At 44.2% G+C, this 12,031-nt stretch overlaps 1 protein-coding gene across 2 annotated transcripts in view; it reads left to right on the top strand.

The window, feature by feature from the left end:
* The first annotated feature begins 2,396 nt into the window (after nt 1–2,396).
* Nucleotides 2,397–12,031, top strand: part of LOC140494226 (Na(+)/H(+) exchange regulatory cofactor NHE-RF3-like) — a 46,958-nt gene continuing 37,323 nt past the window's right edge. For both annotated transcript variants that reach the window (XM_072593410.1, XM_072593408.1), the window contains exon 1: nt 2,397–2,555. In XM_072593410.1, the coding sequence (XP_072449511.1) occupies nt 2,540–2,555 (16 nt within the window). In that variant the 5' untranslated portion in view covers nt 2,397–2,539. The remainder of the gene's footprint in view (nt 2,556–12,031) is intronic.

Below are 12,031 nucleotides of genomic sequence, written 5' to 3'. Positions count from 1 at the left end.
GTCGAGTTTACTTTGTGCAAATTAGTTGCCATGTTTTCAACACTATGATAGTGATGACACATTTAAAATGTTTCCTTTGCTTTAAACATTTTGAGCAGATATGTAACTCTTGGTATGAATGCAAGTTTTCCTTTTTACTTTTGTTGATGTATTTAAGGAGAAGCTGGATAAAGACAATGGGTAGAAACCTTACTGAAAAGAATTAAAAATCACACAACACCAGGTTATAGTCCAACAGGTTTAATTGGAAGCACTAGCTTTCGGAGCGACGCTCCTTCATCAGGTGGTCCAACATCAACCTGTTGGACTATAACCTGGTGTTGTGTGATTTTTAACTTTGTACACCTCAGTCTAACACCAGCATCTCCAAATCATTACTGAAAAGAGAGATGTGTTATTGAAGCTTTTCATCTTGCCTTTGTCAGGACAAACACAAGAATGCAAAATTTGAAACTGTCACAACAACTTATTTATTTATTTATCTTCACCCGAGTGGCCAGTGACAAGCAGTGCCCTTCACATCAAACGGCAATGCTGTGATCAAACAGTGAAGGGGAGTGTAGGGATTTAATCAAAATAGAGTTGGAGGGGGAAATAATCCACTCCACTCCCTGTGGCGCCCACCTCTCCCTGAACGACTCCAGGGTGTTGGTGGACACCGCGTGCTCCTTCTCCAAGGACACCCGGGCTCTAACGTAACCGCGGAAGAGGGGCAGGCAGTTGGCCCTAATGACCCCCTCCTCGGCCCGCTGCCTGGACCTGTTCATGGCCAGTTTGGCCAGGCCCAGGAGCAGACCCACAAGGAGGTTTTCAGACCTGCCATCCCTCCTCCGTACCGGGTGCCCGAAGATCAAGAGCATGGGACTGAAGTGCAACCAAAAGCAGAGGAGGCGGTTTTTAAGAAAATCAAAAAGGGAGTGCAAACGCCCACACCCAATATACACAATTGGATAGTAAGTCAATCCTGATTGGTCACGGTGTTGGCCTGAAGTAAACAGTGAGGAACGTTTGGTGACTCCCTGGCTCCAGGGTAACCCTAAAGGCTGTGTTTATTGTACATGGAGTTTGCATGCACAGGAATGCGATATTACACTGGGATGTCAGGTGCCTGTCTCAAAGGCAGTAGCCTAGTTTGGGGAATTATCACCAGGCCATTAATCCAGAGACCCGGGTCATGGTTTGAGGTTCGAATCCCACAATGGCAAATGGTGGAATTTGTATTCAATAAATGTTTGGAAATAAGTTTCTAATGATGACCATGAATCTGCTGTTGATTATTGAGGAAAATCTATTTGGCTCACTGATCCCCTTGTGGGAAGCAAACTGTGCCAGCTTTACCTGGTCTGGCCTACATGTGACTCCAGACCCATGGCAATTTGACTCTTTGCTACCCTTTGGGCAGTTGCGGATAGGCAATAAATACTGGCCCAGCATCCCCACTAATAATTTTTTAAAAATCACTCTGGGTGCACACACTGGGATCTCAACTCATGGAGACTTCCCTTTCTCCCAAACGGAACAAAATAGATTACTAGGAACACACCAACACTGTCACCCTGAGCTGCAGCAACATCACAGGCACATTGTCAAGCCTGACACAGTTAGTTCAGTTGGCTGGAAGGCCAGTTTGCAATGCAGGGTAATGCCAACAGTGTGGGTTCAGTTTCTGAATCTGCTGTGCGCACCAATCAAATGTCCCCCATGACCTGAGGTATGGTAACCCTCAGGTTAAAGCAGAACCAGTCAATGCAGGACTATGACAGCTTTACCTTTTTGCTTACTTTAATCCTCAACAACCACCCCAACTTTCCCAAACTAATGCCAAGAAGTGAGGCAGTGGAAGGGAAGACTTGCATTTGTATAGCACCGGGTTGTCACAAATCACTTCAGAGCCAAGGTGGTCCTTTTCAGGTGTTCTCACGTTTGTGGGCGTATTTTGGACACAAACTGCAGGGAGATGTTGACCGAAGAATCTGCTGTTGGGGGTGGGGGAAGAGGGTGTTGGCCAGGGGACAGAGGTAAGCACCCCCCCCCCCTTCTCTCTGTGGGTTTTCAGCCAGCGCCAGTAGCCGCGACAGGGTCGCTCTCCCTGGGGGCTCGAACTCCCGGAGTGAGGGGGAAGAGTTCAGAGCTTCGGCTGACACCTGGTGCTGGAAGGGCGGAACCCTGTGTGATCAGAGAGAGGCTGGGACGCGGCAGGAGGCTACGGAAAGGCACCCGGAGAGGGTGCTGGGCTCAACGCCACTCCCCGGGGTCTGTCAGCAACTTTGCAAATCCCTGGGTTTTGGGGGTTAGGGGTTAGGGGGTTAGTGGGGAATGAAGGGACCGAGAGGCTGCGGGTCTCTCTAGCTCTGAGAGAGGAAGCCACCAGTGCAGGTGTAGCAGAGAGAGCCAGTGTAATCTTATGGCGTTTAAACATTAAACATCCCGCACTGAACCATCAAACTTCGGTCCATTCATGTGATAAGAGGTTGCTTTATAACCAGACTGTACCTCAACCTTCCGGATTCATAAACGTCTCAGACAGCAGAGGTCCAACATGAAGGAACAGAACGGTATGTAAAGAATCTCTCATTTAATAAAACCCAGCAGCGCCTGTGAAAGCAGATTTTTCTCAATAAGATTTGTGAATGCCCACCCTGTGGCTGTGTGGGTGAGCAGCGAGTGAGAGAGACAGGCTGCTTTTTCTAATCTGCTCCTAGAATGTAAGGCTATCCTCATCCCGCTCTGTTCCAGGATTTCAGCCGAACAACTTTATATTAATAATTAACAGCAGCACAATTTAAAGTGAAAAGCTGATTTACTTTCTAAAGAGGCCAGAAGTGTCCATCCCTACCAAGTGCCCAGAGAAAGCAGGCCCATCACAGACTTTGAACCTGTTTGTTATGCAGCCGGCAGGTAACGGGGAGTAACCGTTGTCTTCCGTCTCAGTCTGATCAGCACTGGGATCATTCTTTGTACATTGAGACAGAGGGCATAGCCGTGTGTTATCTCTGGATAAAGATCTCGGAGTTGGGAACTTTAGACTCACGGATCCATCCTGGGGAGGAATCCAAAGTTTAAGGTTGAGTCAAGGCGAGTCAGTGATGTTAACGGTTGGTTTGAGATTTCTTTATTGACTTGTGTTAGAATCTTTGACGTCTGTTCTTCAGAAAGTTGTGAAGGTGTCAGAGTGTGTGCAGAAAAGATTGGCAGACATGGTCACGGGAATGAGGAACTTAAGGTAAAAAAATAGACTGAAAATGTTTACCTTAGAGAGGAGAGGTTGAGAGATGATTTAGTTAAGCTGTTCAAAATCAGGAGGGGTCTGGACAGAGTAGATGGGAAGAAGGGTCGAGAGGCAGAGGGCACAGTGGCAATCCATTATATACAATAGTTCATTGTACTGCAATTTACTTCGAGTGCAGGAGGATTCATGGATTACAAAAGAGGTAAATTTTAATTTAAATCCTCATTTTGTTAACTCAAGACCGGAAAAACTGAGTTTCTTATTGATGCTGCTCAGTTGTATCACAGCTTCACTTTCTGTATCCTGGTTAGAACACATTTCTGCCGCCATTAACAAAGGCAACATGAGGAAGAATGTTTTGGAGTGTATCGGATCTGGAACACACTGCCAAGAGTGTGGTGGGAGGCAAGTTCAATTGAGGCACTCAAAAGAGAATTGCATCATTATCTGGAAAGTTGTTAAGGACCGAGATATCTGGTTGGCATGGACGGGTTGGACCAAAGGGTCTGTTTCTGTGCTGTACATCTCTATGACTGTGGCTAATGAGAAAAGTCAAGGGCGTGATACTAAGTGAATCACTCATTCAAAGGGCCAGCATGGACATAGTAGGCCAAATGGCTTCCTTCTGGTCCATGATTCCATGAGTTTTAAATTATTTTTCTATAATATGTAGCATAGCTAATGGGAAACAGGAAACCGAGCTGTCATTGCAGGACTCTGTGCCATTAATATGGAGCCAAGTGCTGGGTGAGACTGCAAAAGAAAATACCTTAAGGTTGTGGTCACACTTCAGTGAATCAATGGGTTATGGACGAGTCTTCTGCTGCCCACTGTTCCAAAGTTTCAATTGTCCTTTAAACCACATGCTCAACATAGAAACTTACACACTTAACACACACACATATGCACATGTACATACACATGCCAAACACATATCATGTAATCCACACACACACACCACTCAAATATAAATGCAAACACAATGCATATGTGCAAAAACAACATACAAGCAGAACACCCATGCAGAGTCATTGCATGATTTGGAGATGCCAGTGTTGGACTGGAGTGTACAAAGTTAAAAATGACACAGCCCCAGGTTATACTTCAACAAGTTTATCTGGAAGTACCAGCTTTCGGAGTACAGCTCCTTCATCAGGTGGTTGTGGAGAATAAGATTGTAAGACACAGAATTTATAGCAAAAGTTTACAGCGTGACGTAACTGAAATTATATATTGAAAAAGACCTGGATTGTTTAAGTCTCTCATCTTTTAGAATTACCATGCTGGTTTCAGCTCTTTCATATGTAAATTGCAAAACTTTTTTTAAAAGTTACATTCTCAAGTGAACTTTAACAATTGGTGTCATGTTGACCCAGATAATACATTTAAGGTGTGAGGTGCCCTGTGTGACACTGTCATTGCCACAATGGTTCGACTGATTCTAACTTTAAAAACGGATTTACAGAATCTTACATGGATTCATGCAGTTTTGAACAAAGTAAAATGTAATTCTGCAAGTACAAATTCACCCCACAACCTTATATGTATGCACATGGGTGTGTATGTGTTTGGGGGTGGGGAGGTGGGGTGGTGGCTGCGGCGGGGGTTATGAGTGTCTGTGAGAGTGTGTGTGTGTGTATGCGTGTGTGAGCATAAAAGGGTACAAGTCTGAGAAAGTACATGTGGGATTGTATGAAAGAGGGTCTGCATAAGTGTATGGGTCTGTCGGTGTGTGTGTGTGGTGCAATGGGGTCACCTGTAATGCGACATGAACCCAAGGTTCCAGTTGAGGCCATCCCCATGGGTACCGAATTTGGCTTTCAGCCTCTGTTCGGCCACTTTTTGTTCTTGCCTGACCCGAAGTCCACCTTGGAGGACGGTCACCCGAAGGTCCGAGGTCGAATGTCCCAGATTGCGGAAATGTGCCCAGTCTCTCACAGGGCAGCTCACCCCTTAAATGCATTATCTGGGCCGATATGACACCAGTTGTTCAAGTTCACTTGAGAATGTAACTTTTAAAAAAGTTTTGTTATTTACATATCAAAGAACTGAAACCAACATGGTCATTCTAAAAGATGAGAGACTTAACTAACAATCCAGGTCTTTCTTAATATATAATTTCAGTTATATTACACTGCTATAAATTCTGTATCTTACAATCTTATTCTCCACAACCACCTGATAAAGGAGCTGTACTCCGAAAGCTAGTGCTTCCAAATAAACCTGTTGGACTATAACCTGGTGCTGTGTGATTTTTAACTTTGTAAACCCATCATGTGCACATATCCATATGAACATATGGTGTAACAAACAAGCATCTCTAAACATAACATGCATGCTTAGCTAGCATACATATATCCATGACTGTGTGTGTGTATGAACACACACAAGCAAACATGAGTATACAAGAGTGCACACACACAGTCACAGACAATTTTCCTGCTTGTGGATATTTTTGTTTACATTGAAATGTAATAATTGAATTGGAATGTTTGGGGGAGGAATGTTTCAGGTCAATCCGAGAAGCTTTGACTCCCAATTTTTAACATCACTGATTACATGAGTTCTACAGCACGTCCCACAAGCAGGAAACTTAAAATAGTAACAAATACATAACTGCATTGGTACAGGATCAGCAGTATTGGTAGAGAGATTAACAGTTCAGGTTGAGAGATTAACAGCATTTCAGGAGCGATTAACAATGCTGGTAGCAAGCTGAGAAACACCATTGGAGACAGTCGGACACAGCTCACTTGTTTTCTGTTCTTGGGAGAAGTAATTTTGAGTCCTGAAAAGAGTGGGCAAATAGTGATGGGAGTTCCAGATGGAATAGACAGTATAATCTCTTGACACAATGGGCTGAATGGCCTATTCTCACTCGAGGTTTTCCGACAACTGTAGAATAAAACCCTAAAAGTTGTGGTAATCATCCTGTTGGTGGATTTTACATTGCTGTCAACAAAGTTTTAATATGGACGAGTCGGTGTTGGACTGGGGAGGATAAAGTTAAAAATCACACAACACCAGCTTATAGTCCAACAGGTTTGTTTGGAAGCACTAGCTTTTGGAGCGCTGCTCCTTCATCCCCATGGCGATCAGCCTCTGCTCAGCCACATTTTGTTCTTGCCTGTCCCGAAGTCCACCTTGGAGGGTGGTCACCCGAAGGTCGGAGGTCAAATGTCCCAGACTGCGGAAGTGTGCCCAGTCTCTCACAGGGCAGTTCACCCCTTAAATGTCTGAGCCAACATGACACCAGTTGTTCAAGTTCACTTGAGAATGTAACTTTTAAACAAGTTTTGCGATTTACTTATCAAAGAACTGAAACCAACATGGTCATTTGGAACAGGATCATAAGATACAGAAGCTACAGGTACCTGATGAAGGAGCAGCGCTCCAAAAGCTAGTGCTTCCAAATAAACCTGTTGGACTATAAGTAGGTGTTGCGTGATTTTTAACAAAGTTTTAACTATTGGACAATAGAGGGAAGTGAACAAACACATGCTAAAGAGAATGGAACTCAACCACTTGATTTGGCCATCCTCCAGACAAGACAACAGTTGTCAGGGAGGGGGAATGTACTTTCCTGAGGAGATCATCTTGCACCAGGATTTAAACTCAAATAAAATGACCCGGGACAATCACTTAACGCTTCCCCGACTCTGAGAGCTGTTGCTGCGTCTGAATGGGCATTGACACTTTTTGTTTTAATAATTCTGTCAAGATCAAACAAAATTGACGTGACACACCATTGCATTTCCAATTTGTCACACCAAAGACTCAACATTGAAATGATCCCCATAGAGACTGATAACTTTTAGAAAGATACTTTCAGAGACTGATCGGAAGGATCACACAACAAGATTGCAAGGTTTAAGACATTTGCTGTCATAAATAAACTAAAAAGCAATATTGTCTAAGCATTGTTCAGCAAGTGAATTATAGTCTAAACTGCAGGAAATAATCCCCATTTAACTTAAAACAACAGACAGTTTCCCCTTGTTTGAATACTATTTTCCAGAAAGCAGTCCCAAGCTATATTCTAAGCTTCTAATGGTTTGCTTTCTTTTCCCTATTTCGACAGGGTGACTTTTAACCGGCAAGCTAACGTTTCACGATGATAGATGAAATATGAATTCTTTTCTCTAGCCATTTTGCAATTTGGTTTAAATCCTCACCAACTGGGTCTCTTCAATCTGAGTGCAAGCTCCTAGCTGTGATTCACATGAGGAACCAATAGGAGCAGCATTCTCTCTGCTTTAGGCACAGCGAAAGCTGCTCTATCTTTCTCCAAAGTTTCATTAACTGATGCGTCAGAGGTTCCACAATATCTTAAGAAAATTCTGTAACTGATACTACAATGACTTTCTGTGGCATTATCCGCTCTCAAAGCCAATTGCTCTGACAATATGAACCATATGGGTCTTGTATCCAGATAGAAATGTTGGTCAAATATATTCTAATTCCTCTATTTTCTAGATCCCCAAACCCATTTTGTTGTAGAATTAAAATGACATTTTAAAATATAGCTATTGATAAAGCCTGAGTTGCTTAACACCTCCCTAAGAAACTTGGTTGTTAAAAGCTTATGCATTGTCTGCACCTCTGCCTTGTCAATCAGCCACAAGTGCGAATATTTCACATCTTCTACCCGGTAAGAAACGTACCTTGCACTTTTACCTTTAACCTTTATCAACCAAGCTTATTGTCAGCCACAATTTGGAACAGATCACATGACCCCTTCACTATGCTTTTTCACCTTTAAATTAAACAGTCTCAAAATAGAAACTTATAAACCTTGTATTTATAACAACATGTTTTCCACACAGTGGGCAGTAGGCTTTCATCTGAGTGTTCATGGGGTGGAATTTTCTGACAAATGCTGACAAGCCTTCTGAAATCAATAATGATACTAAAAGTACTTTAACAATGTGCATTTATACAGTACCTCAGAGATAGTGAAATCTCCTGAGGTTCTCAGTAAAACTGGGAGTTTATAACTACCAAGAAACATTGAACAGTGGGGGGGTCCTTCAGTAAAAGAGCGGGCCATGGGATGATGCAATGTGACTTGAACAGGGCAGGTCTGGGGAAAAGGTTCCCACTTGTTGAGGAGATCAAAGCTAAGGTTGGTAAATGTAAGATAGACACAAGTTGAGAATTCAGGAGCAAACTCTTCACCAAAAGAATGAAGAGAATGTGGAACTTGCTCCCACGATGATTGGATGACAGACGCAATTAAGGCAAAGGTAAATGAGGAGGTTGGTGGGGGGAGGGGTGTTGGCGGAAGGAAATGCTGGATATGCTGATAGGGTGAGATGAAGTAGATTGGGAGGAGATGCAGATGAAACACTATCGTGGTCCAGAAAGTGCAAGAGAAACTCAGCAGGTCTGCCAGCATCCATGAAGAAAGGAAGTCACATGTTGAGTGCAATATGACTCTTCAGAATATTAACTTTGTTTCTCTCTCCACAGATGCTGTGGACTTTTTACATTTCTTATACTTTTTTTATTTCAGATGCCTAGCACCTGCAGTATTTTGCTATCAGCATCATGGGTCAATTAGGATGAATGGCTTGCTCCAGTGTGGTGAATTCTATACAGTTGTACAATTGCTGTTGTTCAGAATCTAAAGAGTCCAGATGGTTTAAACCATGACCATCTGGTTCATCTCTATAACCAGAGGCCCGTGCATTAAAAGGGGTAAATTCAAAACTAATCTGTGGGAACATTGGGCTGAATCATTCTTGTAGAGTGAAAGTCTCACCAGCGGGTGGTAAATCAGGAGCTGACCCTATTCTGGCATAAGTGGAGCTCTAGAGCAGCCAATTATTTGTGGGGGAAAAGGTGTTAAAGTAGAATATGAACTATGATTTAGCTGAAGCATGAAGCAGGTTCATGAAGGCTGAATGGCCTACTCCTGTTTCATTTGCCCTGTATGTGCAACATGGGTCGATGAGTGGCGAGTAACATTTATGCCACACGAATGCCAGGGCAATGACCATCTTCAAGAGAGAGTGTGACCATCACTTGTTGACATTCAATGGCATCACCCTTGCAGAACACCACTCCCTTTCTCAATGCCTACCATCCCCCCAACATCCTAGGGTTTACCATTGACCAGAAATATAATTGTACTTGCCATGTAAATACATTGGCTACAACAGCAGGTTAGATATTGGAAATTCTACAGCAAGTGACCTGTCTCCTGACTTCCCAAACTCTGTCTACTGTCTACCATCTACAAGATGCAATTTAGGAGTGTGGTGAAATATTCTGGATGGCTGCAGCTCCAACAACACTCAAGAAGCCTGACACCATCCAGGACAAAGCAGCCCGTTTGACTGGCACCAAATTCACAAGCATCCACTCCCTCCATCACTGACGCTCAGTACCAATGTGATGGCAGTGTGTATCATCTACAAGATACACTACAGAACTTCACCAAGATACCACAGGCAGCACCTTCCAAACCCACTACCACTGCCATATAGAAGGACAAGGGCAGCAGGTAGATGGGAACACCATCATTTTCAAGTTCCCCTCCAAGCCACTCATTATCCTGAATTGGAAATATATCACCATTCCCTCAGTGTCACTGGGTCAAAATCCTGGAAGTCCTTCCTTAATGGCATTGTGGGTCTACCTACAGCACCTGGACTGCAGCAAGTCATGAAGGCAGCTCACCCCCACCTTTTCAAGGGGCAACTAGGGACAGGCAATAAATGCTGGCCCACCAGTGACGTCCATATTTCCTGAATGAATAAAAGAGTAAATTCCTATGTCACTATGTTCCCAATAAAGAGACTGCTGCCGGGATCTCTAGCTTATTCAGGATGGCCGTCAATGATGTCAATCCAATGGGAGGGCACAGCAGAATCCTCTTTAGAGATCATCATTGCTGAGACTGGGGGGTAGAAGGAACTGGTACCTCCAACCCTCAAAGGATAGTGAATGTGTGAAATTCTGTACCACAGAGGGCTGGTGAGGCTGGGTCATTAAGTATATTCAAAGCTGAGATAGACAGATTTTTAATGAGTGAGGGAAATGAGGGTTATGATTAGATTAGATTAGATTTCCCGCAGTGTGGAAACAGGCTCTTCGGCCCACACCGACCCTCCAAAGAGTAACCCACCCAGACCCATTCCCCCTAACTAATGCACCTACCTCTATGGGCAATTTAGAATGGCCAGTTCACCTGACCTGCACATCTTTGGACTGTAGGAGGAAACTGGAGCACCCGGAGGAAACTCACGCAGACACACGGAGAATATGCAAAACTTCACACAGACAGTCACTCGAGGCTGGAATCAAACCCAGGCCTCTGGCACTGTGAGGTAGCAGTGTTAACCACTGAGCCACCGTGTCGCCCTATGGGGAAAAGGCAGGAGAGTGTGATTGAGGATTATTCGATCAGCTGCAATCTCATTGAATGAATGAGGCTTGATCGACTAAACGGCTTGCTTCTGCTCTGACTTCTTATCATGGGCGGCACGGTGGCACAGTGGTTAGCACTGCTGCCTCACAGCACCAGAGACCCGGGTTCAATTCCCGCCTCAGGTGACTCTGTGTGTGGAGTTTGCACATTCTCCCCGTGTCTGCGTGGGTTTCCTCCCACAGTCGAAAAATGTGCAGGTCAGGTGAATTGGCCATGCTAAATTGCCCGTAGTATTAGGTAAGGGGTATTAGATGTAGGGGTATGGGTGGGTTGCGCTTCGGCGGGGCGGTGTGGACTTGTTAGGCCGAAGGGCCTGTTTCCACACTGTAAGTAATCTAATCATGTTCTCATCATGGCAAATTTGGTCAAGTCTTCTCTTTAACTGTAGATGAACTAGGCAATCTACGCAGCGTGAGGGGAGCTGTCCTTCTATTGGTGCACTTGAATCTGGAGTGCAACCAGTGCTGTGTATTACATGGAGCTGGCATGGTGGATTCTTCCTGGGTCATGGGAAGCCATAAAGGAGGGACCACCCCAGAACCTGCTGAGTGGCTGCCAGGGCTATCAGGCTGTCTCCTCAATATTGGAGAGGCCCCTCTTGGTACTAGTAAAATACCAGCCATGATCTGAAGTGGCCAAATGGGCTCTGAAACTCTAGGTGTCCCACTGATGCTAAAATGTCATGGCAGTGGGAATACATTGGGCTCCCCAGCCCATCTCCAAAGGCCTGGTAAAATCCAGCTCAATATTCCAGGGAGCGAGAGATCAATTTATGGAGAGAAATTGTGGGAGCTATTAATCTTGACTCATTCAACTCCAGATCAGAGGGATTTGTTTTGGAAGATAACATTTAGGATCCAGAATGTGAGTAACTTTAGACGTGACTTGTGGTGAATGTAACCTTTTTGGGAGGGGCCATTGATTTCTGACCTATGACCCAAAGCCCCATCATTGGGGATTTCCTCACATTATGTCTGAGTCCTTTATGCTCTCATTGATAGGGATTTATCACTGCGCTTAGGCAACAACTCCACTACCATTGCAGAGAGATTTATTTGGACCTTGGTCTTTTTCAGTGAAATTGTGCCACAATTAACACACAATCCCTTCAGAGAAGGAGGAGTGGAGAGAAACTTGTCAAATCAAGTGCAAACAAACTTAACGGTTTGTTCCAATGAGTGGTGGTAGTTTGTGGGCTCCCTGCCTCATTTTCTCCTTTGTTTCTTCGGTTTGTGCTGCTCTATCTCTATGTTTACTTTTAGATTGGTACGTGCCTTTCTGTTGTTGTGCCTTGTTCATAGGGATAGTGTTGATAAGTTGACTGATGGTTTTCTCTTCACTCCTTGGCTGTGATGTCGATGCAGAAG

Source organism: Chiloscyllium punctatum, chromosome 23 (genome assembly GCF_047496795.1).
Source record: "Chiloscyllium punctatum isolate Juve2018m chromosome 23, sChiPun1.3, whole genome shotgun sequence".
NCBI lineage: Eukaryota > Metazoa > Chordata > Chondrichthyes > Orectolobiformes > Hemiscylliidae > Chiloscyllium > Chiloscyllium punctatum.
The sequence above is the reverse complement of the archived record's forward strand: the minus strand, read 5'-3'. Positions and strand labels throughout refer to the sequence as shown.